The sequence below is a fragment of the Hippocampus guttulatus genome, chromosome 10 (assembly GCF_054856545.1).
Source record: "Hippocampus guttulatus isolate MCC_2025c chromosome 10, RoL_Hgut_1.0, whole genome shotgun sequence".
Lineage (NCBI taxonomy): Eukaryota > Metazoa > Chordata > Actinopteri > Syngnathiformes > Syngnathidae > Hippocampus > Hippocampus guttulatus.
In genome coordinates this window covers 16,026,489-16,054,197 of record NC_141270.1, presented here as the reverse complement: position 1 = coordinate 16,054,197, position 27,709 = coordinate 16,026,489, and the positions used below count along the sequence as shown (strand labels likewise).

General features: G+C 40.4%; 1 protein-coding gene across 1 annotated transcript in view; it reads right to left on the bottom strand.

The window, feature by feature from the left end:
- Positions 1–3,150: 3,150 nt before the first annotated feature.
- cfap46 (cilia and flagella associated protein 46) overlaps positions 3,151–27,709 on the bottom strand; it is a 47,752-nt gene continuing 23,193 nt past the window's right edge. Inside the window, exons 31-59 of the mRNA XM_086122866.1 lie at positions 27,079–27,131; positions 26,811–26,969; positions 26,531–26,679; positions 26,163–26,261; positions 26,012–26,072; positions 25,376–25,516; positions 25,096–25,296; positions 24,917–25,023; positions 24,467–24,649; positions 22,840–22,978; positions 21,777–21,971; positions 18,763–18,951; positions 17,380–17,499; positions 16,509–16,691; positions 16,156–16,329; positions 14,814–14,911; positions 13,579–13,649; positions 12,890–13,053; positions 12,678–12,787; positions 11,591–11,679; positions 10,646–10,801; positions 7,867–7,937; positions 7,123–7,228; positions 6,438–6,540; positions 6,208–6,320; positions 4,550–4,631; positions 4,246–4,382; positions 3,790–3,897; positions 3,151–3,560 (exon numbers count right to left, since the gene is read on the bottom strand). Coding sequence (XP_085978992.1) covers positions 3,451–3,560; positions 3,790–3,897; positions 4,246–4,382; positions 4,550–4,631; positions 6,208–6,320; positions 6,438–6,540; positions 7,123–7,228; positions 7,867–7,937; positions 10,646–10,801; positions 11,591–11,679; positions 12,678–12,787; positions 12,890–13,053; positions 13,579–13,649; positions 14,814–14,911; positions 16,156–16,329; positions 16,509–16,691; positions 17,380–17,499; positions 18,763–18,951; positions 21,777–21,971; positions 22,840–22,978; positions 24,467–24,649; positions 24,917–25,023; positions 25,096–25,296; positions 25,376–25,516; positions 26,012–26,072; positions 26,163–26,261; positions 26,531–26,679; positions 26,811–26,969; positions 27,079–27,131 — 3,671 coding nt within the window. The 3' untranslated portion in view covers positions 3,151–3,450. The remainder of the gene's footprint in view (positions 3,561–3,789; positions 3,898–4,245; positions 4,383–4,549; positions 4,632–6,207; positions 6,321–6,437; positions 6,541–7,122; positions 7,229–7,866; positions 7,938–10,645; positions 10,802–11,590; positions 11,680–12,677; positions 12,788–12,889; positions 13,054–13,578; positions 13,650–14,813; positions 14,912–16,155; positions 16,330–16,508; positions 16,692–17,379; positions 17,500–18,762; positions 18,952–21,776; positions 21,972–22,839; positions 22,979–24,466; positions 24,650–24,916; positions 25,024–25,095; positions 25,297–25,375; positions 25,517–26,011; positions 26,073–26,162; positions 26,262–26,530; positions 26,680–26,810; positions 26,970–27,078; positions 27,132–27,709) is intronic.

Genomic DNA, 27,709 nt, shown 5'->3' with positions numbered 1-27,709 from the left:
TTGCGTTCAACACATGATTTGCATATCATGTTCAACCTATATTTATTTGAATACACTAAAAAGATTAGATATTTAACTTTTTTTTTTTTTTTGGGCTGCAACACGTTCCAAAAAGCTGGGACAGGTGGCAAAAAAGACATTGAGGAATGCTCATCAAACACCTGTTTGGAACATCCCACAAGTGAATAATTTAACTGGGAAACATGTGTGTGTGTGGCAGCCCGGTGGTCCAGTGGTTAGCGCGTCGACCTCACAGTGCAGAGGTACCGGGTTCAATTCCAGCTCCGGCCTTCCTGTGTGGAGTTTGCATGTTCACCCCGGGCCTGCGTGGGATTTCTCCGGGTACTCCGGTTTCCTCCCACATTCCAAAAAACACGTGCATGGCAGGCTTATTGAACACTCAACATTGTCCCTAGGTGTAAGCGCGGATGGTTGTTTGTCTCTGTGTGCCCTGCGATTGGCTGGCAACCGATTCAGGGTGTCCCCCGCCTACTGCCCGAAGACAGCTGGGATAGGTTCCAACACGCCCCACGACCCTTATGAGGATAAAGGGATCGGAAAATGAATGAATGGGGATTGGCAATAAAAGGATTGCTCAGGACTGTTGGAACAGCTGAAGCTGTACATCAAGCAAGAATGGGAAAGAATTCCACCGTGCAAACCCTCAACAATTCAAGTTCTCAGTTCCGAAATGTTTATCAAATGTTTGAAAAAAAGGTAAAGGTTCCGGTAAACATGACCCTGTCCCAGCTTTTTTTTTGGAATGTGTTGCAGCCATCAGTGAATGATTATTTGCAAAAAAAAAAAAAAATGTTGAGCAGTTTGCACAATAAATATCTTGTCTTTCTAGCGTATTCCCTTAAATATAGGTTGAACATGATTTGTCATCTCCCATCAATCATTGTATTGTTTTTCTTTGTTTAGCACAATGTCCCAACTTCATTTTAATTGGGTTTATATAATACCTGTGGATTCTAGTTCTGTTTAAAGGGGGAGGAAATCCAATTTGCTGCTCTGTTTGACACATCAGGGCAGCCTCAATGTCCACCTTGAGGCATGGCAGACATGAGCCAGATGCTCCCTGAGGTTAAGTCAAGATCAAGGCTAAACTTGGGAAAATCAAGTCTAATGCAAATTGAGACCTTCTTACCCGCCTTTTCCACTCCCAAAACAAGGACAGTTACAACCCCCCCCCGCCCAAAAAAAACCCCTTAAGCATAAAAACACCATAAACAAATACAAAACTATGCAGAGGGCTGCCCATGTGCTTTTCCTCCATAGCACATTGAGCGTCATCTCCTAACCAGCTATTTGGATTTATGTATTTTGTCAAAGGTACTGTACATTTAAGCTGTGCCAAAGTCAGAATGTATATGAGATTCATTCATTTAAAATACAAGGAATAGAGGAGCAGGGGCTCAAGCCTCCCTTTGATCCGTACGTGTGCACATGCTTGCTTGCAGACTATGCAAAAGAACATTTTTGATGTCCATTCAAAATGTAACAATAAACCTACTCATTTCTGACACTCAAAAAGGCCACTTAAGAATCCATTCATTTTGAATAGCACTTGTCTCATTAGGGTCAGAGTTGAGATGGAGCCTTTCTCAGCAGGACACATGCAGGGTACAACCTGGACTAGCTATTTAATATTACATTTCAATACATTTTCATTTTCTCTCTAGCAAGCCGCCAGCTTAGAAGATTTGCATATTATGCGCCCTCTTGTACTGACCCACATGCATACATAAAGTGCACACAAAGGTCAAAACGATACACAGTTCAGCTCCAGTCTCACTGCATCCTCTGGATACAACTGGCCAAAACAAACAAGACTAATGTCAACCCGGTGTTTTGGAACCTGAAGGCTACGCGCATGTTTAAAATGATAATACTGCCCACCTGTCGCTGTTCCACTGATTCATTTTAGATAAATGAGAAAAAGTTTCGAAATTCACTAAAACTGACTCACGTTCATGTTTTACTGTACAATAAAACATCCAGCCATCCATCCATGGATCATAATGAGAAGAGCAACTGACTAGTAATTTATGTACTATCAGCATTAAGTCGAACGATTGGATTTGACGACTACCCCAAAACCGACTGTCTAATTATTGAGGAATATTTGTTATGTATGATTGCATGTATGTATGTACACTCTTTTCTCTTGCACCTGCTATCTCAGCAACCGGATTCACATTGCCTGGACCAAAGTCAGGTGAGTGAATCGCTACACCAACGCACAATAAGACAGATCTCCAAAATAAAGCACTTCACGGTAAGATGGCCAAAGCTTACATAAGTTTGCAGATGAAGACATGATTTGTTTTTTTTAATGGTCATGGCCGCCCAACCCTGATAGGAAGTGCATTTCACTTTTTTAACGTACATATACACAATAGGAAGCAGCAAATTTCAGGGTTGAGGTTCCGTCTTCTTCACAAAACAAACAATAGAATGTCATGAAGAATGAATTCGAATGGTACAACAGCAAGTACCTTTGCTATTTTAATTAGTGAGAAACTCTGCAGAGTGCATGGCCAATATGAAAAATATCTGCCACCATATAGCTACATTGGGAGAGGAAATGATGAGTTACAAAAACAGTTCTATTCAGAATTAACAGTCGAACAAAAGACACTAAATTGGGATATTGTGACGAGTTCCATGACAGCTGGACGGATGCAAAGAGCAAATACTGTATTGCTAAAGGTTTCCAAAGGCTGCAGTGCTGCATGTTGAAGAGGACAGCACAAGCTCATTGGTGAATTTGTCTCATGACGTTAGTGACAGGTACCGACAGCGACAATGAGAGCGAGACTGTGAACGTACTGTATGTTTCAAAGTAAGTTCTGGGGCTTTACTCTTCTGAAACTGAAGAGGGCTTTGGTGGGTTAAGTGCGCAGGAGGACGAAGACGAAGATAGCAATGATTTTTCTGGGAGGCTAGTGTCTAATGAGCCGTGTTTGGCATTGTTTTGAGAAAAAAAAGGGATATACTGGTGTTCAAGCCATTAAGTTTTTTAAAAATACATCTGTGTGACAACATTTTCAGAATAAAAATGACATTTATTGGTCAAATATGTAAAAATACCAGGAATGTTTCTTCATAGTCACAACGCATCCAAGAAACATGAAAAATAATCATTAACAGGAGGGGGGGGACGACAACGGGAAGCCTGGCGGTTAATTTTAGCGCCCCAAGTTTCTTAGATGGGGGGGGGCAAGGAAAACATGAGGAAGAGGAAGGAGTAAATTTCTTTGCAAATGTCCCATGTTATTGGCCGCCGATATTTGTAGATTTTTTTTATATCTAAATTTTAGCTGTTGTGGCTTTATATCAGGTGCGCTTTGTCGTCTGGGATTTCCTGTCATATGCATTTGGAAATTCGCTGCCTGTGTTTCAGTAGTCAATATGCAATGCAATATCCGAGTTACTTTAATAGCTTTATGCGCCGGTCACAATAGGGAGTCCATAAAGAACACAGTTGAAGGCTGATGGTGTCAGTTCAGGTTTGCGCTGACGTTTTTCTTTTGAGTCAGAGACAGAATTGCGATCTGCAAAGGGGGAAAAAAAATCATGTCATAAAATGTCTGCTTTTGAGATGGCTAATTCTGCACCTCGTCCAGTTACATTTGTCTACTGGATGCTTTTCTCTTTCCAGGGAAATGAGAAGAGGTGTAAATGTTTCTCCAAGTGATTTTAGACAAACAACATTTGTATGGCTTCTTATGCAGGAATGCTCATTTGTTTGAAAACTTCGGTGGAATGCAGAATATACTCTACCATCTGATCCCGTGGCATCATTATCATCAGCATCCTCCTCATCATCATCATCATCTCGCCTGAGGGAACGGACAATCTGACCGGAGGTCTGTCTGCCGCTCAGAAAACCTACAAAACAGATTCTATCCTCAATTCCCAAAGCCAAAAAAGCAAATCATGTACTGTAAACAAAATAAGTAAATAAATAAAAAAATCAAATCATGCTTGAAAGAATTGACTGTTCAGAAGTGACATGTCCAAATACGGTCCTCAAGAGCGAAGCAGCATGTTTTCAACGCTTCCCTACTCCAACACAGCTGACTCAAATGATCAGGATCATCATCAGGCTTCAGAAAAGCTAGCTAATGAGTTGATCATTTGAATCAGGCGTGTTGCGGGAGGGAGACATCGAAAACATGCTGGATCCCTATGCAGTCCTCAAGGACTGGAGTGGGACACCCCTGGTTTAGAACATACTGTCCAAAAAGTTGGTCATGTATTCTGAGATCTGTTGAAGGCTGCTATGCCACTGGTTGAGGACAATGCAGTTGACGCCATTCAGGCTCAAAAGCAGAGCGACCTCCGAGGGCTTCTCGAGGGTGCGTTGTCCTGCCCTGGGGGAAACGAGTAGCAAGGTTAGGAATGCGAGGAAAATCTGATGCATGAGTCTATGTTGACAACATAAGGACAAATGTGATGTGAATGGAGTCACGTTGAAAGCGGAGAGAAAATATCAAAAGAGATAATGAATGGAAATGTTTTAATGAAGGGCTACATTTACCTTTTGTCCACGTCAAAGTTGGATGAGTGCACAGCATTGGTATTACTCTGGACCAGGTCAAACAGAAGAGCCATATGGCATTCTGAAAAGGACAGAAAATCATCAACAATGTCTGCTTTCATGCAAAGTAGCCTACTTTTGAAAAGCCCATTCATTGTGGGTTCATGTGTGAAAAACAGGATAAAAAGAGGGATTTTATCCAAACACATCGAGATGCAAATGGGAAGAGGAAGTTAAAAATAGGGCGGCACGGTGGTCGACTAGTTAGCACGTCGGTGTCACAGTGCAGAGGTGCAGGATTCGATTCCGGCTTTCCTGTGTGGAGTTTGCATGTTCTTCCCGCGCCTGCGTGGGTTTTCTCCGGGTACTCTGGTTTCCTCCCACATTCCCAAAACATGTGTGGCACGTTAATGGAACACTCTAAATCAGAGACGAATCCGGCCCGTTGGTCCTTTTTATCCGCCTCGCCGAAGGTCGGTCCACAATTAAGGTTCGATGTGAATGATTGCATTCATTTCAATTGGACTTGTAATGACAGGCATTTCACCGCCAGGTGGTGCATTGACTTGAAGTTGCAGAACACAGGGAGGGGGGGGGCGGGATCTTTTCGACCACCTAGGACCTCTGTATCGCTCTACTTCTACTGGTCTGATCACAACCCATCTGCAGAAATGCACAGGCTAAAATAGGTCATCAACAACACTGTCGTCATTTTAAAAAAGTATATTAATACAGTACTTCCATGCTTTTGTTCTGTTGATGTTTGATATGGACTGTCAACAAATGCAGTTTATTTTTTTTAATGTACCATAGTTCGTGCTGACCTGGCCCTTCTGTCAAATTTTAAAAGTCAATGCGGCCCCCGAGCCAAAAAGTTTGCCCACCCCTGCTCTAAATTGTCCCTAGCTGTGAGTGTGAGTGCGAATGGTTGTTTGTCTATGTGTGCCCAGCTTCATGCAATGAATCCCACACGAGTCACTCTGAACCAACCAGAGGACGGAAAAGTGCTGCCTCTACCCAGCTTGGCAGGCTCTCCGATACTGAATATGAAATCTGATTGGTCGTTCATCTTTCAAAAAAAAACAGACAAAAAAAAGTACAGATTCCATTCTGCTGGGTTTGCAATCCTGCATCTGAAGGCCTTGGGAAGTTTATATAGCAACAAATAGAAGCTGAAATCTCATTGGATGAAAGCGATAATAACGATAACCCACAAACGACTTTAAGACACTAAATTGAACAAAGACAAAAGATCGCTGGAAATGAATCTATGTAATATTTTCCAAATTTATACAACGTTTTGAAGGCAGGTCAGTGCTTTTGATTTTTCGGCCAGCAGGGAAGGCCGTGAAGGCCCTGACGACATGCCACTGATATGGCTAAAAATGTTTTGCTCAACTAGCTATTTGGGATTATGCTATTTTAAATTCCCTGTATCTTATTTACTCATTTTTGCAAAGGAAATTTTCTATGAAATGTTTTTTAAAACAAAAAAAGGAATTCAGAGGTTTTTAAAAGTAAATCATGCTTAAGCTCCTTTCCCATGTGACCCGACCCCCGATAAGTGGAAGAAAATTGATGAAGGAATGGGACATTTATTGCTTATAACGGTCAAGAAATACATTAATAATGAATGACTTTGGGAAAATATACTTTACCTGACAAATTGAGAGCTGCGAGTTTGGCAGGTGGGACTGGAGTCAAGAAGCGTTCCGCTCCCAGGTACATGAATCCACTGCAGTTGCACAGCACCTTTTCCAACTCACTCAAACTTTTTATTTATTTTTTTAAATAGGAGATGGCATTAGGAATATTACACTATGACCCATGCAATTCCTCTTTCTGTCAGTAGATAAATGTGAATTTAAAAAAAATGACAGAGCCCCACCTGGGAGTTTGTTTGATGCCCACAAAGCCAGCCAACAAACGGTTAAAGTGCTGACCGTATGCGCCCCAGTTCATCTTCATCCTCTCAACAAGAGTGGTCCCTTCTTGAAAACGTTTGGACAACAATGGATTTATAATTAAGTGCAGAGTTCATCACAGTACACACGATGTCTAGCTGATTGCGAAACATAGCTGTGAAGATGTGTTGAGGAAGAACAACGAAACTTGAGGAGGCTGAATGTAAGAGGATGTGTAAATGAAGCAGGAGGAGCAAGCACAATGGACGATTGTGACAGTCTATTTATATCATCTATTTATAATCTATAATACTTTTTATAAGTCATTTTGACAAAAAGTGCAAGAATGTTTTGTAATAATACACCAACTGGACAAAACATGAAAAGCACACTGGCAAATTGGGTCTTACAAGATGCAGTGCAAGAGTATTAGCAACGTTCATTTCAATAACGCCCAGTTTAAGATGAACTTCTTCCCTCATTTAGCAACAAGACTTGAATCGAACGGTATGATACAGCCTACTACAAACTACAACCCAAATAGTAAACATACAGTGATAGTGACATGAATACATTTCTGACCCTATCTATCAAAACCGAGCATAAAATATTCTTGGTCTCCGTTTCCCCGAAAAGTAATGACATGACTTGGGTTCAAGTTTTACTCACCAAAATTGTTGAAAGTGTTGACAATATCTTTGTCATTAAAGATGCATTTGAAGTTCTGTGAGTTCACTGGGACGGTGCGTTCAGGCAGAACGTGACTGGCGGGTATCTGCGGACATTTGAAAATATGATAGCTTGTTCACACAAAGAATGGCTTTGTTTATTTACTTAACTGTAAAAGGAAGGCAGCCATAGTTTATACAGACACATATAATGAATAATATTAAACACTGTAAGGGTTATGCCACATCTACAGAATCACAAATTAATTAATTAATTATTCACCATTTTATTTTAGGCAGTCAATATTTAGGGGTTAAATCCAGGAAGTGTTTATTTGTTTCTGTTGGATGGTCCACCTATTAGCGGATAAATTGATGACATCACTTTTAAAGTCCTTCTCTAAGGTTTGTAAATAAAAACACATTCACCGTGCATGTGGCACATTGGCAAAGAGCAGCCGAGAGACATTTGCAGCAGACAAATTGGCCAATGGAATCAAAGCTGAAGTTCAGAATGTGAGAAATAATAATAATAATAATAATAATAATAATAATAATAATACATTTTATTTGTGGGCGCCTTTCTAAGAACTCAAGGAATATGGTTAATTAAAAACCGCATTTGGCAACTGATGGATAAAGATTCTTAAAAGAGTCTGGAGCTTGGGGAAACACATATTACCATACCAACAGCAGGTAAATATGATATTGTCACGATCGAGCAGGCTCAAATCTATTTACTCACCGCTTTGATAGCTTGGCTTTGATCGGCTTTCCCCTTCATGCCTTTACCCGCTTTGGGGTCCTTTTCCACCGCTAGAAGCAGAAGGCAGAATGAACAAATACTTGTGTGTTTGTCAAGTCTTTTCCACCATTTAGAGCACTTAACCTACCAAACCCAAGCAGAGTTACCGAACCCAACCAGTTAAAATGCACATTCAGTGAACCCTTCATTAGTGAAAAATAAATAAATATATATATTTTTTTACAAATTCAATATATTTAAAAAATGCAATTTATTAAACAGAAAAAAGTAAAGAAAATTTCAAGAGATAAGTATACTTTTTTTTTAAATTTAAATTGTACAACGTACTATCATGACAGTCACACGTTGACTACTAAGCGACCTAAATTTCCCACAGCACCGATTGGACAAGCAATGTCATGTGATCATCTGCAGCCAGTGATGGCCAAGCGGGCGTGTCATAATTAATTGTCATGAGTCGGCTGTGTCTTGCCCTCCATGGCAGAAGCTCCGTCGAACCCCTGAGACCGATTCACCGAACCTCTTGGGTTCGATCGAACCCAGGTTAAGAACCACTGATCTAGAGGTTCAGAATATCTAAGAAGTCACTGGCATTTCTTTCGAACTGTATGCTGGGGCTGGAAAGGCTAGTCTTCTCAAAGTTCTTCATATGGCGCAGCATCAACGACCACTGGAATTGATTGCAAAATTAATAGGCTATTTAACCCTTACAGAGACAGCGGTTACTACAGTGGACAGCTTATCATGTTATCAGGTTACAGGGTGCATGAAAGGCTTAACTCAGATTTTGTCAATACCTACGGTAGTCACACTAGAGTACACGACACACATTATCGTTTATATATTTATTACATTCATTCATTGTTTTCCTAACCATTCATCCTCACGAGTGCGGGTGTGCAGGAGTCGATACGAGCTGTCTTTGAGTGGTAGGTGGGGTTCTCCCTTAACAAACTATAAAAAAAGACTGCTTCCTCTTGTCTTCACAACAACTCTTGTAAGCACACACCTTGCGCCATTAAAAGGACCACTGACTAACATCCAAGTAAAGTTCAGAAGTCCGAGCAGGTTTTTCTTTTTTTGTAGTTGTTCTTTTTTGTTGTTTAGCAGAAACCTGGAGGTTTTGCACGAACACTGATTGGTATTTGGGACTGTACATAATCTCCTCCACCTTGACTTGACCGATGCCCCATTTCCAGCTGAAGAAAAACAGCTCTAAAGCATGATGCTGCCACCAACATGCATCAATCATGGTATGGTGTTTTTTCTTGGGGGGTTGGGGGTTGATAGCAGTGTTGTGTGTGTAACAATGCAAATCAGGACTTGAATTTGTTTTTGTTTACAAAAATGGACAGAATGCTATTGTGTTATCAGAATACAAAACTTACTTTTGACTTTGATACAATACCTGACCGAGGGGACCTTGATACAGAATCTGAAATGATACTAGGGGAAAAACTTTAAAGTATATCACACATTATTATCATGATCATATTCGGGCTGTAGAACTTGAGTCTGGACTCTCAGACTTGACTTGAAATCCTAGGCATTTGACTTGGACTTGTTTTGTACTTGGCCATTCACAATTCACAGTCATCTATGTGGTTATTATTTGGTTGTTGAAGCCTTATTGTTGAAGGCTTTGAATTAAAATTAAAACATGACATATACAAATCTAAGATACTGTGGTGTACATTGGTTCAATAATAAAAAACAGACATCAAGTATTTGTCCATATTTTTTCAATACATCTTGTTGGATACATTTGGTTATATGTGGCCTGCACAGTCATGCTGATAAATAATTATGTCCCCCCCATCACTTAAGTTGCCCATCCCTGTCCTGGAGGATGGGGAAAAGATGCTTCAGGGGTGGATGGTGCTATTGATGCCAAGGTGACTCGTAATACAGAGCAGAAATAATTACTATCTGCATGCGAATTCTGATCCACAGGCAACATTTATATCATGTCTTTCTTTAATCACTTCCATGCAATGCAACTGCATAGCTGTGAGCGATACTTCACCATACATACAGTGTCTCGTTAAACGGAACCGATCATATACGGTATATTGAATGCTTTGGAAATTCTTTTGTACCCTTCAACTGTTTAATACCTTAGAACAAATGAGCTCTCTACAGATCATGGCTTGTGCATTGAGCTGCAAAAAGGTCCATAAAAGCCTACTAGAACATCTGAACTTTATTAGGGAATAATCAAAAGTAATTTAAACTGTGGAAGGTGTGTGCTTACTCTCATTTAATGAGTCTGAAGGTGATCTATTCTGAACGCAGCCACATTCCAGGTGAGAAATATGCACACGTGCAACCACATAATCTTATTATTTTTACTTCCCCTCTCCAAAAGATGACATTTTTTTTTCAATTTAGTTGTGCTGGTTATGATTCACAGTCATTGTGTATTTTTTCTTTATTTAGATTGATCAGATTTTTTTTTTTAATGAAATTTTTTTTCGACCATTGCATTTGACCATGGGTGTGTATCCACAATACAATTTAAAGAGGCATTCATAAGTGTGAGCAGACATTTACGTAATGAAGAGAAACACACACTGACTAAAAATCATGAAAGGTTTCCAATAAGACACTACACAATCTTTTTCTTGTCTTTGATTAAAACAACTGATTCCCTTGACTTTGATTTTGCTACATAGCTTTTCTTTTACATGCCTTGCAGGTGCCCTGGCAGATTTTGTGTGTAAGTCTTTAAATTTGTGTACATTTGGGTCTTGACTACCTTTCGTAGGCTCTTCTCTTGGGATACGACTGCAGAAAATCTGGAGGGAGAAATCTCGAGATATAGAGTTTAGAAGATCTCCCTCAAGGACAGACAGCGCCTCCAGCGGCAACTCCATCAACTTTGAATCTGCCAGCAACACCACAAATTCTCCTGCTGTTCCTTCTGATGTTGACAGACACACAAAAACACAACCAGGCACATGCACATGTACAAAAGCGCGCGCGCGCACACGCGCAGACACACACACACACACACACCATCGTGGTTACAATTACAAATCCGTACATCTTTCGATCAAATACTGTAAGTGATCATTATTATTAGTACTACTAATTGTATCACAATAAACTAAAGAATACCAAACAGTATGAGGACAAACATGTAGATGCTTATGGTCTTTGCCACTCTAGACTAAGCTTATACTGGGTGTATGAATCAACAAGCATTATGCATTTGGTCAAACACCAATGAAAATAATTTATATACGTTACAAATTGCTCAAAACAGCAAGAGTTGCTTTGGGTTGCCCATATCGAACAAAACAAGGCATGATAATTTGGCTTCATTAACGGTTAAATCTAGACTGAGCCATCTGGTAATCAATTTTTTTAGGAATGTTATCTTTTCAAAAATATCAGAAATGATTTATGGGAAAGTGTCATTTTTCTCAGATTATCATGGTTATGGTACATGCCAGGCTAATGATGTCAGGTGTGTGCTGTATTGCCTTCAAACAAACAGAACAAACCAAAGGCAGCAAACGGTATTTTATTGAGCTATGGTCACATGGAATTCATGACCTGGATTTTTGTTGTCAGAGACCAACAAGAGAAGTTTTTAAAAAAAAGTTACAAGTTTTTGTTGACACAATATTATTAAGTAGGTGAATATAAGCTTTGCCTGGACCCCCAGTGGATCTAATTGCAATGCCTCCGGATAAACCACTAACTGTACCTTCATGTGAGGCTACTTTCTTTTCTTCACCTTTGGTTTGGGCCTTTTCAGAAACTAGCTCAGTTGACTCTTGGGAACTTAAAAAAAAAATTAGAAACAGGATTAGCATAGCAACACAACCATTAGCACTAGGCACAAAAAAACCCCCAAAAAACAAACCACTCAATACGATCTTCAATCCAGTACAATCTTATTACAACCATCCAGGGCTTGACATCAACAACCGCCAAGCCCACCAAAATGTGGATTTCATCAGTGGTAGGTAAGAATGTCACTCTGTCTACCTTTTTTGGAGGGTTGAATTTTTCTCAAATGACATTACTAAATGTGATACTATTATACAACTCCCATGATGCACTGCCCGCTCCGTGTTTGCTCAATGGTCCATCCATGAACCCTTTTAGTGACAGGGTTCACAGGGAAGAGCGGTTATAAGTTGTAATTGCAAAAGATGCCAAGAGTGTCTTTTGGGGTCGGGATAAGCAACTTATAAACGACAGTGGCTGTTAAAGTAAAGTTTATTTCAAGCCCTGGAACCATCACAAGATTAATGAAGTATCAGAGATAAATTCATAATTAATTCAAGAATTATGTAGTACACCACAAGGAAAATGTATTCAACTGGTTAAATATGAAATATTGAGGCATGATGGGCAACTGGTTAGCATGTTCGCCACACAGCGCAGAGGTCAAAGATTCAATTCTGGGCCCCAGCCTTCCTGTGTGGGGTTTGCATTTCTCTCGGTGCCTGCGTGGGTTTTCTCCGGGTAGTCCGGTGTCCTCCCACATTCCAAAAACATGCATGGCAGGTGAATTAAACACTCGAAATTGTCCCGACATGTGATTGTGAACAACAGGGTGTGCCCTGCCTATTGCCCAAAAGACAGCTGGGATCGGCTCCAGCATGCCGCCCTTGTGAGGAGAAGCGATTGAGATAATGGATGGATGGATGACTACGACATATTTTGTCAAACTATTTCAAACAAAACAGAAAATAATTGTAATCTCTAAATATGGCTCTTCTAAAGTTGCGGGCATCCAGAAGCGGAAAGTTAAGGAACTATTGATAAAATACCTCAAGAAAGTGAAGTCCAACTGAGAAATGAGTGGATTCAAGTATTCTTCCATTTGTTGAACAATTTCTCTAAAGTGAAGTGTTAACGTATTTTCTTCATCAGATCTCTGCTCAAAAAGTAAATAGAAAGAACAAGTTTGGCGCTTTTACAATAACTGCAGATCATAGGATGGGGAAAATAACATTGCGGTGAAAGAGGAGGAAATACATACCGGATGAGCATCGTCAGAGGCTTCCACTTTTCCATCATGCAAAGAGGCCTCCTTGAGGAGTGCGTGTCTCATCTTTTGGTCAAAGGCCTGCGTCTGCTCTCGAAGAGCCAGCAGAGCCCTCGGGCAGACAGAAACCTTAGCCACCTGAGAGCATGTCAGTGAACCTACAACAAATACATTTACACTCAGTCAGACATGCATGCTCATAGACACATGCAGTACAGGACTTGTAATTGGTCCCAGTGAGCACCTTCAAAGCCTCTTGCCCATGTTTTCCTCCCATCCCTCACTTTTCTCCCCTCTCTCATTCTTTATTCCTCACTCTTCTGTTTCATGAACCATCGCTGATCTCAAGAAATGACACAACATTCAGACATTTGTAGATATTCTTTTCTTTTACTCCTGTTATCACTTTTGTCTCATGTAGATAGGTAAAACGGCCTTGAAGCAGTGGGGGTAAAAGCTTTTGCACCATACTTCTTATTCTGAACTTTTAATGGGTGTGTTTCAAATACAAAGTACCTGTCTATCAGAAACCAAACATTTTAAATGGAGACATTGTTTCACTTGCTGTGTACGTGTGATAACACATCCCTAAGAGTATTCACTGGGATACAAAAAGCAAGTGTGTTAGTGTAAATGTGAAACAACACCACAAGGAGACTTTTCTTCAATTCAATGACAATGACCTTGTGATGTCTTTAGTTTTAGATTTTCCACACATTCAGGGACCTTGTAGACAGCGCCGTAAAGTTCCGATCTAAAACACAACACACACAGTTCCACAAGCTCAGCTCAGAAGCATTTGGAAAGTGACAGTGAAAGTTTTTATGAAGGGTCTACACACCACCACATTTATCATAGAAACATTTCTACAAGGAATAGAATCTTATACATTAGGATCTTTAATTTAAATACAGCCACATTTTGTCATGATGAAAAAAAAACAATGTACATACAATTAATGTAATTCCTGAATGGTTAAAAATACATTTGTACGTGCCAGTCAACAACTTCCAACTATGCCTTAAGTCAGAGATGAGCGATTTACAAATTTACTGATCTGTCATTCGGCACCCGTCCCTTATTCTCAGTCCATCATTTTTTAAGACGACCCAAACTGTAATCATCAGCCCAACATATTATTTTATCGCACTTATGTCATCGCTTCCGTCAAGACTGTTATTATAATTATTATTAATGTTCTTCTTCTTCTTCTTATTTTTTAGTTGCGTTGTGATTCGCTAATGGAGAACCTGTTCCCAAATATCATCGGGATGGCATGTCTCTTTATTAGAATTTTTTTGCCCAAGAGGTTAATGGCGAGGTGAATGCAAATTTTGATAGTTCAGTTTTAAGAATATTCCATATTTGATATTGATATTAAGATAAAAGAAAAAGAAAGAAAAAACACACACACAAAACAAAGATAAAAAAATAAATAAAACTATTAGATATATAGATGCACTGCAAAATGGCTGATTACATGATATATGGATGCCTAGAGTAAATCACGGATATACCAGCCAATTCTAAGCCAAGTCTGAAAAGACATATAAAAACGTCTTTGGGAGTGAATGAGTTAAATGATATATGGATGCCTTGAGCAAATCACGGATACTTGGATAACTGGAGCAATTGGAAATGTAAGACGTCATTTATGGTAACTTCCTGTAATTCCAGCAGATTGTGAAGTGAGTATATTTTGAAGAACTTGGGGGTGTCATTGTGATCGCGAGCAATCGTCTGACGTTAGCATGTGACTGTATCCCAAGCACGAAAGTAGTGTGTGCATAGAGTCCTTCATAGCACTGTAAGAACGAGATATGCTCTGGCGGTCTAGTGGTACATTTTGTTGCCTTTTCGTCAAGACAGCGGGTTAATTAGTTCTTAGTCTAAAATAATTAACAGCTATAGAAATTACCCATCCTTAGAGTGCTGCAGTAAAATAATCTTCAGGTCCAATGAAAGCTCTGCAAGAAGGTTTAGGTGGTTGGGGTTGATGGTTAGTTGGGAAAAGGCCTGCAAAAAGAGATTCTGTTGTAACACCGGCTTCATACGCGACATCAAATGGTCTTCAATTTATTTCAAGTTGAGTCTCTAAAAATTGGTATGTATAACAGGAAAATAATAGTTCTCCATTTCATTTCAGAGAAGACACTTGGGAGACACTAACTTGGAAGAATAATAAAGTGGGTATAAAAAAATCGACACACCTCCTGTTCGGATGCCAGCTTTTTGTGGTGAAAAAAAAAATGAGACCAAGATAAATCATTTCAGAACGTTTTTCGCCGTTAATGTAACCTATAAAATGCACAGGTGAATTGAACCCCCCGTGCCCCGCATCTTTTCAAGAAGGCAACTCAAAAGAAACAACTGGGAAAATATGGCTGTAGAAACATCCGCACATGGCTGTTATCAGAATTATCAATCATACTTTAAATGGTGGTCATCACACACCAGCCAGCCACCATGTAATGAAAAGTCTGTTTTCCTTGACAGTTTTGTAGTCATACATGACAGCACAAGCCATCGTCCACAGAGAGATTCACCAGCATCAGAAGGATCTCATTGTTTAAAGGTAGAAACAAATTTACACATTTACACTTTAAATCTCCCAAACACATGTGGGGAAAATGTGTGCGGTCTCATGCAACCAAGGTTAAACTTCCCAAAAGTACATTCCAGACAAGCTACTTCTACAATTCCAAGCGGTATATTTTGTGCAAACAAAAAAATGCTTATTGGATTGGATTGGATTGGATAAACTTTATTGTCAAATGTACTGTATGTGTAACATACAGCACAGGAGCCGCTGCGGGTGTCCGCACCTTATCACCAAAATACCATAATTCCGACAGTAAAGAATGGTAGTGACAGCGTCATACATTGGAGCTGTTACTTCTGCTGGAACTGGGGTCTTGGTCAATGTGGAAGGAATTATGAAGAGTTACAAATACCAGTCAGCGTTTACACAAATCCCTTCCTTAGGCTTTTGTTAGAACGGGAAAAAAAAAGGTTTCATCAGGGGTACTTTAAATTGTGGCAGGTGTGAGCCCATATTATTTTGGGACCAAAACATTTGAGGTAATATATATGTGTTCTGCCTATCTAAGCAATTTTGGAGACCACGGTACATTTGGAGCAGAGGCCATAACATCCCTTCATATCAAGTCCGACCTCAAGGGATCTTTGCAACTTGCTATGACAGAATCCATTAATCATAAGTAGTGCGTGTTGGGTGGGGGGGGGGGGGGGGCTGGTACCTTGGAAATGCTGTTCAGGGAGTGTCTTACTCCTTCCAACACTTGAGTGGGCCTGCCCTCTTGAGAGACAAGGAGTTTCCTGTAGAGGCTGAGTAGAGCTGAGAGCTGGGACACGCTGGTGTCGTCACAGGCCACATTTAAAACATCGGCCATGACATCAACAGTACAAGCACTCTAGGGATAAAAACATACGTTTGACAAAGCGGCTTCTAGGTTACGTCAGAATCATAGTTGGTAATGGCGTTCTTCACGAACAAATTAGATAAATGAGAGACGTTGTTTGGTATATTTGCAAATGATATCTTGTATATAGACTGTATAGTCATGTCATGTTTTGATGCACAGAGCCTTACCTGAAACAAGGCAAGGTACTGACATGCCAAATCATGGTCTGTCTGGCCAAGACACTCCAGCATATTGAGAGAGGCATCACTCAAGATGGAGGCTGACAAATTGTGTTGAAGACAAAGACTAACAGTTTCAGACAGTACCTTCTTGGCTTGGGCCAAGAGCAGCTCAACTTTCCGCTTTTTTTGCTGCATGGTAAAGAGACACACCAGTTATACTTCAACAGCTAATGAAATGTAGGTATGATGCACTGAGGTTCTAATCAGCCTAAAAGTGTGAGAGATTCAGGTAATAATAACAGACCAATAGAACCCTCAAATTCTGTATAAAAAATACATTTTGCATTGCTGTGATGTATTGTATACAAATAGGTACATTAAACAGATATGAATAAAAACCTATTCCAAAGATTGTGAGCCTGCTTTGCAATCAAACTTTAAAAGCCCCCCCAAAAAACGTACGCAGCTTTTGGGTTCCAGTTAGAATTCGGGCCAGAACCCGTTCTGGTTTGAATGCTTTTCGAATTGAATACAACATATATTTTTGTCTTTCTGTTATCATGAAACAACATTAGATCCTATACAGTATTTCAACAAAATGAATGATCAGCTTTCCACTTGCAAAGATATTTTAAACTCAAATAAATGAAATTAGGTGACTTGGATGAATGAGAAAATGTACAGGGAATGTTATATGTATAAAAATATTATAGTCTACATTCTTTTCAACTGTGCCGCTCAGATTTTTACTATACTTAGAGGGGGATCCAGATAATGATGTATAGGAAATAGACAAATGAGGTGAACATCAGTAATTTCACAAATAAGATATGAGCCATAAGCAAAAGGATCACATCTTATGAGGTATATACAGTACCTGCAAATCGGTGCTTTTAGCAGAGGTCAACTTGGACTCTTTACTGCTTAAAGTACTTTCCTTCTCTTTCCCAAAGTTATCATCTTCTGTAAACGTGGTGGTGGGGCCACATGTACCTTCCTGTTGAGAAGAATGAGGTCAAAAAATATCAAGCATGTCGTCAGAAAGTATTCGGGGCCCTATTTTCGTGCCTAGCGGAAGTCGAGCAAAACGCAGACACGGGTTGTGAACAGAATTGGTGATAAAGGGCAGCCTTGGTGGAGTCCAACCCTCATTGGAAATGATTTCAACTTACTGCCGGCAATGTGAACAAAACTCTGACATCGGTGGTATCGAGACCAAACAGCCTGTATCAGGGGCTTCGGTATCCCATACTCCCAAAGCACCTCCCACAAAACTCACCAAGGGAGACGGTTGAACGGGTTCTCAAAGTCCACAATGCACATATAGACTGGTTGAGCGAATTCCCATGCACCCACAGACCAGGTCTTCACCCTGTCAAGGGTGAAGAGCTGGTCCACTGTTCTGCGACCGGGACGAAAACCACACTGCTGCTCCTGAACCTGAGACTCGACTTCCTGATGGACCCTCCTCTCCAGAACCCCTGAATAGACCTTGCCAGGGAGACTGAGGAGTGTGATACCTCTGAGGCCAAGCGGAACGCAGCTTCAGTGGTCGTCGAGGCAAAAACTCAGGCGTGGGAAGAGTTCGGTGAGGCCATTGACTTCCGTTCCACCATCCGACGTCTCAGGAGGGGAGCAGTGCACCATTAACACTGTCTATTGTGGGGATGGGGCGCTGCTGCCTGATTGTAGGGACTCTGAGGTGGGCTCTCCTATCTCTGTGGTTGAAGTTACCGAGGTGGTTAAAAAGCTCCTCGGTGACAAAACCCCAGGGGTGGATGAGATCCGCCCGGAGTTCCTCAAGGCTCTGGACGTTGTGGGGCTGTCCTGGTTGACAAGCCTCTTCCACATCGCATGGTCATCAGGGAGAGTACCTCCGGATTAGCAGACCGTGGTGGTGGTCCCTCTTTTTAAGAAGTGGGACCAGAGGGTGTGTTCCAAGTACAGAGGGCACCAAGGATGGGTAAAATACATCGCCCTTGGTCTGCTAGAATGTCCAGCATGGTTTGCCAAATTCCCAAACACACTAAAGGAGGCTTGCATTTGACGAAAATCAAGATCTGCACGTTTTTACGAGTGAGATTAGTTTGGTTTCTCTCTCTATTCCTCTTTCTTTCTCGCGCTTTCTCTCTCCCACTTTACGAATCACTGTCAATGAGCTTCTTGATGTTTTGATCGTTTATAAAAATAAACAAGTAACAGATTGTAAAGGGATTGCTTCTTTTTCTTCAAAGTTAAATTTCAGTGAGGTGTTTTGTACCTTCAGGTGTCTGTCCCATAGCGAAGACATATAGACAGGATCCTCCTGCACAGCCAGCAGTCTCAGGGTCTTCCCCAACAAACTCAGGCAACGTGCTCTCATCTCCATGTCGTCCAAAGGGCAAGAGTTCACTGCAGCCAGCTGGCCCAATGATGTCTGGCCTAACGTGCTGCCCACGTTCATCCACTCCTGTACAAGACGCAAGGATATGAAGTCGGCTGTACTTCTGGGTAGTATCCTGTGAAAAGCCTATCGGTTGTATTTACAGAAACTACTTGGGTTGGAAAGAATAAAATACTGGTTACAGGAAAGCAGTCAGGCAAAATGAAAAGAAAGAGGTGATTGTGCTGCTGTAAGATTCCACACCAACATTATTGTTGCTATTATCCGCAATGAAGATAGAGAGTGAGAAAGGTGGAGTGGGGGGGGGGAGGCAGCAAAACCTTAATTAGACAGAATGATTGCAGTACTTAACTGCAATGTGCTTGGACAAAAACTAAACTACCGGTATATCACCTCTCTGCAATTGTAGTGTTTATTAAGTTGCTTGAAGGAGTGCTTAAAGTCTTAACTTGTTTCCACTCACATCCTTAAATGCCTCTCTTCAGCTTTAACTTGTTCTTTTTCAAGCTATTAATATTGAATGACCAATTTGCCATTTAACGGGCTGGCCAATGCAGTTGCTTATTATTATTATTTTTTAATGTGCTGATTGGTCATGTGGCTTTTCAAAATGTATGATTATTGTCAGGAGGGTAGAAGCCAAGTCCGTTTAATGGCCAGCTCAAGTCAGTCCTGGGGGCTACGAACTTCTTCCGTCAACGGAAGACAGAGCCGTGCTCATTTCAACCTTCAAAGCAGCCAAAGCCTTTCTGTACCCTTCCCACTGATCTGTGCCTCAAGACAATCCTGTCGACTGAAGATTTTTTTAATTTTTTTTTTACTTCATGCTTGGTTGGTATGCCCTGCACTCTCAACTTTGGGACCTTATATTGGCAGGTGTGTGCCTTTCCAAAGATTTGCCAGATAGGCTCTAATAAATTAAATTGTAAAAACATAATGCACCTGAGCTCAATTTCAAACTTCATGGTAAAGGCTGTGAACACTTAGTTGTTTTTCATTTTTTGGTAATACATTTGTGAAAGTAGAAGAAAACAAAACAAAAAAAAAACACATTTTCATAATATAATCAGAATCTGATTTATTGGCCAAGTACATAAAAATATACAAGGAATTTGTCTTCACAGTCACAAGAAGCACGGCAAATAATAATGACTAACAAAGGGAGAAAGAACGGAAAGCCTAGTGGTTTGTTTTTGTGCCCCATTTTTTTTAGATGAAAAACAACAAAACGGGAATGAGGGAGGAAAAAAAACAAGGCCCAATCATCATATGGACCGGGGAAAAGACCTCTCCATACACAATGACCTGATGGAAGAGATTACAACAAAACTCGAAGACAGGGGTAGGGGTGCCCAACTCCTCTCTTCGAGGGCCCCATCCTGCATGTTTTAGATGTTTCCCTCCTCCAACAATCAATATCAGGCCTCTCAGAGCTTGCTGATTAGCTGACCAGTTGAATCAGGCGTGTAGGAAGAGGGAGATATCTAAACCAGGCTTGCTAGGGGCTCTTGAGGACCAAACTTGGGCATCCCTGTTTGAAGACATGCACATGGGAGGTGGGGGGACATAAAGGGTGGGGGCGCAACACCCAGGCACCCTGTCTACCAGCTCGGCCATTTAAAGCTAGTGCATCCGCATTGCACCTGGTCCATCACGGGGAGGAGCATGTGATAAAGTCAACGCAGGCAGTGGAGTGTCAGGGATGTGTAGGCATTGTGTTGAGTCGTGAATTGTTTAGAGTATGAAGACTGTGTCGATGTCCCAGCCAGCAAGCCAATATATATCTTCTCTTTGCCATGGAGACAGCCTTGGCAGCGTAAACAGAAACGTAGAGCTGAGGAGAATGAGGGAGGTGAAGGATAAGCGTCCTGCAGCAACACTTCCAGGAGACAGTCCAGATAACGGTTGTTTTGGGAACAACTCAACTAATCCCAGTCAACTTTGAATTCTTGCTGGTCCCCCTCAGAGGTCATCAATTAGCCGAATTGGCATTCACTTCTTCAAGATGATTCACCAACGTCTCTACGTTTTGGACCGATTTGTGCAGGGTCTCAAGATTGAATTCGCTCGTCGTCTGAGTCTGAGTGATGATCACTCGTGTCGCACCATCTAGAAAGACCGGCAGCTTGTTCACTTCCAACAGAGCTGCTTCCATCAACTGAGTTTTACAATAAATCAGGAAACCGCCGGCTCCAAAGAGCAGGATACTTAATATCAGAATTCCAATGACACAGAAGTCTTGCACGTCCATGGACAGAGTAGATGAGACACACAATCTTCCATTTGTTCCACGAATCCAAGGTGTATCCAGCTGCAACTGTCCATTTGGGGCAAACCGGCTCTCCTCCACCAACTTTTCACATCAAGAAAATCTTTTCAATTGTGTCGAGAGACCAGCAGACCAAACCCATGGTCAGATTTTCGGGAAGAAATGCCGCGGGGGGTTAGGGTATTGGTTAAGACACAAGACTACACGAGACAAAGACAGCAGAGAAGATAAGGGAGGAGTGCAGAAGAAGCAAAAGCGTCGGCCTCTGTCACAGACAAGCCAAATATAAATGAATAAATAAATAAATTGTGTTTTGTGTAGAATTTAGAGAAAATGTAATCAATTCAGGATTATAGCTATGATTTTTTTTTTTAATGGGGAAAATTTATGCAATGTGGAATACAAATTAGTCCCATTACATCACATGTGGTTGTACTTCGGTCCTTGTGCAGATTTAGATCTTATCTTCGAGTTTTTGCATTCTTTCTCTGAAATCTTTTTGTGTTGATTATACAGTATGTAAAGACCAAGTAACATGCATAGCCATAAATTATTGTTTTTTTCTATATACAGGTATATATATTTTTTCCAAGTGGGTTTATAGCGTTTATGCAAGAACTACCTGCTCAATGGAGTTGGTTTCGGGAATGCTGCGCATAAAATCTTCAATTGCTATCTCAGCAATAGTCTTGTCCTTGACCAAAGCTCGGTTTACTATTTCTTCACAATGTTCCTCCAGTATTGCCAAGCAAACATCTGCCAGGGTGAGACGGAGGCGTAGTAGTGTCCACTTGGGTGACAATATCACTCCACAACTCTGGCAAAAGAATCCATACACACGAGTGAGTTCATACTCGGTAATGAAATCATTAACTGAAGAAAGATGCACACTTGCAGTATTATATTGAACAAATATAGAGTAAAATGACATTTGTTATGCAAAGAAAAAAAAGTACCTATTTTTTTTAACCTTTTGTACATTGATGAAAGAATAGTTCCATAATTGAGCTGAGAAAAAAAACTGGAATCATTTGAATCAGGTGTGTTGGAGTGGGGAGGGATCTAAAACAGGCATGATGTGGTTATTGAGGAACCGGAGTTCCCTACCCCTGCACTAAACGAAGCATGCCAAAACTGACTAAGGCAGCAGCGCCATCTGCTGGGCATCTACTGTTATCACTGTTTCTCAGACAGCTGAGTCCACACTGACAGGACATCTGATCCAAAAAACCAATTAATGTATAGTTGATTCTCCAGCAGGTGTTTGTGTTTTTTTTTCCTGATTCCATCAGTCCAATAAATCAGCCAGCGTTTCACCTAAACCATCCTGGCTCGCAAGCCCTCAGACATCCACGTACATGTATAATTGTGTTGACAGGTTCCGGTGAGAAAACTTTATCTTGCATATCTGTAATATAATCTAATTTCCCTGACATAAAAACCAGGAGTTCATCATTTGATTGAGTGCTTCATGCATCTTAATATTGGTTGATTAAAGCCTCTCTCCATTCCATCCCCTCTCCAATTCAAACGTAAACTTCAATACAAAGTACTATCATAATATGCAGACATTTTCTTCCCAATATTCTCAAAATGAAAAAAGAAAAACAACAGACTGTTGACATTCTACTCAAGACAAAATTACATAGATTGCTTTTGTGTAAAATTTGGTACAGTTTACTTACTGCTTCTTGCAGGTGGAGCAGGTTTTCGGCATTCAAAACCACACGTTCTTGTTCTGAGATTGCTAACTGCATGTGAGAGAGTCCATCGAGCAGAAAACGCTGCTTCTCCTTTTTGTCTGTAGCCTTATTGGCCAGAAATCTTCAGAGGGTTGATTATGTTTTCAAAAGACAACATCATAGTGTGAGAGAAATGGTCGAGAGTCAGTTATCAGCAAAACAAACACAAAACGAATAAAATCATACGCTAAGCTATCCATTGATGTGACTTTTTATCCCACCCATAGACTCCTTCATCCCAAATGTGCACACAACTGCTTTTTGTCCATGATTACACAAATGTTTCTATAAAATGTATTTTCCGCACTAAAAGGCACACCTAAAAGGCTTTCATTTTCTTAAAAGCTCACAGCGTGCCTTAAAATCCGGTAATATGTCAACCCCAAAATGGCTCCTTGCTGGAGACATGCTTACAATGTTATAACTTGCTGTTGGTTCAGTGAACTGTGTCGCTGCTTTATGAAATAGGTTTTTGTTGCAGCTCCGAAAAAAGGAGAGCTGTAGTGTTGTTTTTTGAAAACACACACTTTATTAATGGTTTTCACAGTCTCAACAAATACAGGTATGTCTTTGTCCGTCTAGGTGCCTTCTCTTCTTCCGTTCGACTCGAACGGCGTTCATGACCACCTCCGAAAAACGTAAATTAACGATTACCTCAATGAAACTACGAAAATTGAAAATATTGCAGCAAAACCGGAAATCAAGCAAGGAAATCACAAAATTAATTCTATAACCCCCATACAGAATTTATTTTGTGATTGCCTCGTTTGTGAATACACAACAAAGGAATAAATAAACACTTGACTGACATCTGATCCTTCTGTTTGCATTTCCTTGAGCGTAGCTCTATCTAGTGGATGTATTGTAGATTGGGTTTTCTAATCCGGTGCGTCCAATATATGAAAAAATTTACAAAATAGGCCACTCATTGAAGGTGCGCCTCATAATCCAGTGCGCCTTTTAGTGTGGAAAATACGGTTGGCACTCCACTTCTGACTTGAAATATTGTTCGTTTCATTCCTAAATGATTAATACTGTACATCAGGCATGTCCAGCTCCGGGCCTGGAGGGCCAACCTCCTGCCTGTTTTCCAGCTTTCTCGGCTGCAACACACCTGATTCAGATGATCAGGTCATCAGCCAGCTGTGAAGCAGCATTAGAACGATCCTGATTATTTGAATCAGGTGTGTTGCTCCTGGGAGAGCTGGAAAACAGGCAGGACAGCGACCCTTGAGGACCGACTTTGGACACCCCCGCTGTACATAATAATTCATGAAAAATCCATCCATCATACATAATTCCACATCATGTTCTTGCCTTTTTATGCGTTTGTTCAAGTTAATATCTGTACACAGACAGAATTAGTACGCATAAAACAAAATTTTAAAAAAACTGAAGATGATACCAGTGGCACTTGTTCGGATGAACTCCTTGCCCAAAAGGGTTAACACAGTGTTTATGAGGACTGTATCCACACCTTTTCCTTTTAAAACATGAATATCTTACATTGCTGCATTTTCTTCCCAATGACACTCAAATCAAAATCTGGAGTAACTTTGCCCTTACTGACCTCAGACCATATGTGCACTCTTCATTGCTCTTTGCAGCATGGTCTCTGTAGTTGAGTTGAGTGAAAACCTTTGCACATTGCCCGAGTGTATCACACGCAGCTTTTAGCATCTGCAGTTCCTTAGTGGACAGTGCAACTCCAGGATCACTGTCAGACATGGCACTTAAACACTCAATGGCACCCCTGGGACACAGCACAAATGACATTATGAGATATAAGATAAGATAACCTTTATTTGTCTACAGCAGCAAAATTGGGGGGTAGAAAGAAGAAAAATAAAGTGTTTGCATGCATATATAGATATATATTTTTTCTTGAATCTGATCGAATATGTCACACACTCCAAACACAGCCAAAGTTTCCCTCAAAGGAATCATATTTTTAAACTATTAAATCATTTTGTTAGAATGTATATCTTAAATATTTTGCTGGATGAATAAGTCAATTTACCTCATTTCCAATGATGCAATTAAAAAGGTGATCTCTGAGACTCGATTAACCCTTTGCTTCAGAACCACTGTCAAAGCCTCACATCCTTGCTTGATGATCTGATCAATCTGTTAAAAATAAATGTCTGCTAATGTTAAAAACAATTTGGGGAAATTGCCTAATTAAAATGTCATCTTTACCTTGGCTTGTGCATCATGGAGTCTCTGGCCAACCACAGCAGCCACCTTTGTGAGTGTAAACTTGTACCAAAAGTGCTCGTCCCCACCTAGGGCTTGGGCCTTATCCAGAAGATAAAGGGCCTGCGGGTAGTTATGCTCATCACAAGCAAGAGTAGCCATACCAAGCAAGATTCTTGGCATGACAGTCTGGTCTTCAAATTCCTAATTTGAATAAACAAAGCAAATTAACATGACAAGATCTAAACTTTTTCTCACTTTCATGGCAATTCTCTGAACTCACTAATGCAACCAACTGAGCTTCTGCCAGCAGTTGCCGGGCTCCTTGGTACAGTCCCATCTCCAGGCAGACCTCTGCTTTGTCAACCCAAATATTCAACCGGAAAAAATTCTTCCTCTGTAAATGTGACTCCGTATCTGATTTCTGTAAGGGGCGAATTATTTGACATGATACAGTCATGGGAAAAGCGTTAGTCCACCCTGGTTTCTTCAGTTTCTTGGACAAAGATAATGATGACAACAAAAATAGCTCTTGATTTCAGAGCTGATATCCAGTCATTTCCGATAATAATCAAAATGACAAGTTCTTACATTAACAACTATGGCGTCTACTGCCAAAAGGGCGCTTTTAGGCATTATGTACATATAAAGTCAAAATACATTCATTCAAATGGCAAGTTTCTGTGAAGTAAAATAAACAAATAAATAAATAAGAATCACAAAAAGACCAGGATAAACAACTCAAAACCTTTTTCACAAAAACATGTGATCAATGTCCTATATATCTATATCAGTGGTTCTTAATCTATTTTTATGAATATTTTGGAACACACTGCATAAATAGACAAAGTGTTATCATTGTGTGTGAATATGCAGCAGTTGATGTATCAATAAAGCAGAAAAGCTTTTTTGGGCTGACCTGATTATGCGACGTGTAAAGGCGTCTTCTCTCCTGTAAAAGAGTGATTGCTCCGTGGCACCTAAGGTGGTGAATACAATTTACTGTTGGCAAATGATGCAACGTGTACAAAAAACAAAACAAAACATACACATATTAGTCCTTAACACACCTGATTTGTTCTTCTTCCTGTATTTTCATCAGATTCAACAGACTCTCGTGATATGAGCAATGAGACTCCATGCCAAGTTGACAGCAGGTCTTTACTATTCTGGTAAGGAGAGAAGGGCAAAAAGAAAAATATGTGATGTGCATCCAACATCATAATGCCTGATGGCCGATTGCATATTTCTAAAATGTGGCCATGAATGAAACCAATTAACCCATGTTTTTTTAAAATCCCATCCACAAATTAGTATTATTTTGGTGTAAGTTTCTGACCACTTTTGACATTTCACACATGACCTTCCCCATTTAGACCGATCCAACTGTCAGTGTGAGGATTAGTATGAAAAAGTAGGAACGTGTCAGTGCTTTTACCTGAGTCGATACAGATCAGATAGGCTCATCCTTTCCAAGAGGTCATGAGCAAATGTTTCAGCTAGGTGCATAACAGGTAGAGTCAGGTGGTTCAGTGAGAGCGAGTGGAGCTCCTTTTCCAGAAGATCAAGATAAAACAAACTCTGGGTCTAACGATAGGCACATAAAATGTCATCGTTTTAACAAAAGCAATTAAAAAAACGTTCTATTGTATAAATGAATCCTATCCTTTTGCAAGCGATAGAAACATTTGGTGAACAAGTATTTTTAGTCACCTTACCTGATTTGTAATGCTGTGAATGCTGATGCACTGTGGGTTACAATTAGTTTTGAACGTGTAACGGACCTGATCCGAGCAATTGTATTTAACCCAGTACTCCAGAGTAGAAGGATGAGTGGAATCCAAGACAGGCTTGGGAGTCACTTCTGGTGGGGTCGGCTGGTCCATGCAGATGATACACACAAAAAATAATGTATACCTCATCGAAAACACTTTTCAAAGTAAATCACTCATATGAAAAAAAGGAGGAGTAAAGTACATCTTTCACTTTTTTGCCTTTGCCCTTGTCTTTTTTGTTCCCAGCAGGAGTGGGACACAGGCCTTTTGGAAATTCACTCGGAGTCACAGAAACAACTGCTGTTGACACCTGCAAAGATAAACAATTCCCATATTTGCAATACTTCATTTAATGAAGAAAGAACTTCATGACTTGTGGGTGGCTACGTGGGATGCCTCAGGGCTCAATCGTTGGGCCAGTTCGGTTTTCTACATGTGGTGTACAATTAGCCCATTTTGTCACCATTTCCCCACCGTTATGTTGATAAATCAACATTTTTATCAATTGATAAACAACGGTAAATGTATAACCTGTAGAATGTACTTTTTGAAAATACATTAATTTTACTGATATGGCTATTTGAATTATTGGCAGTTGTGAGCAATCAAAAGGTAATACCTGTTTATCTGAAAAAAACATTTTAAAGCAATAATTTCAAACTCTTAATGAATATCTTGGGCATTAAATATATTCCACATTAAGATTCATGATTTGCCACGTTTCTGAAGGATTCTGGAGCATCTTTCTCCTATTGCTTAATGTCTTTTTGCTTCGCCGTTCTTCTACGCCACTCTTCTTTGTCACTGATTCGTTCATGACTGCCAATAGCATGGCTGTACAT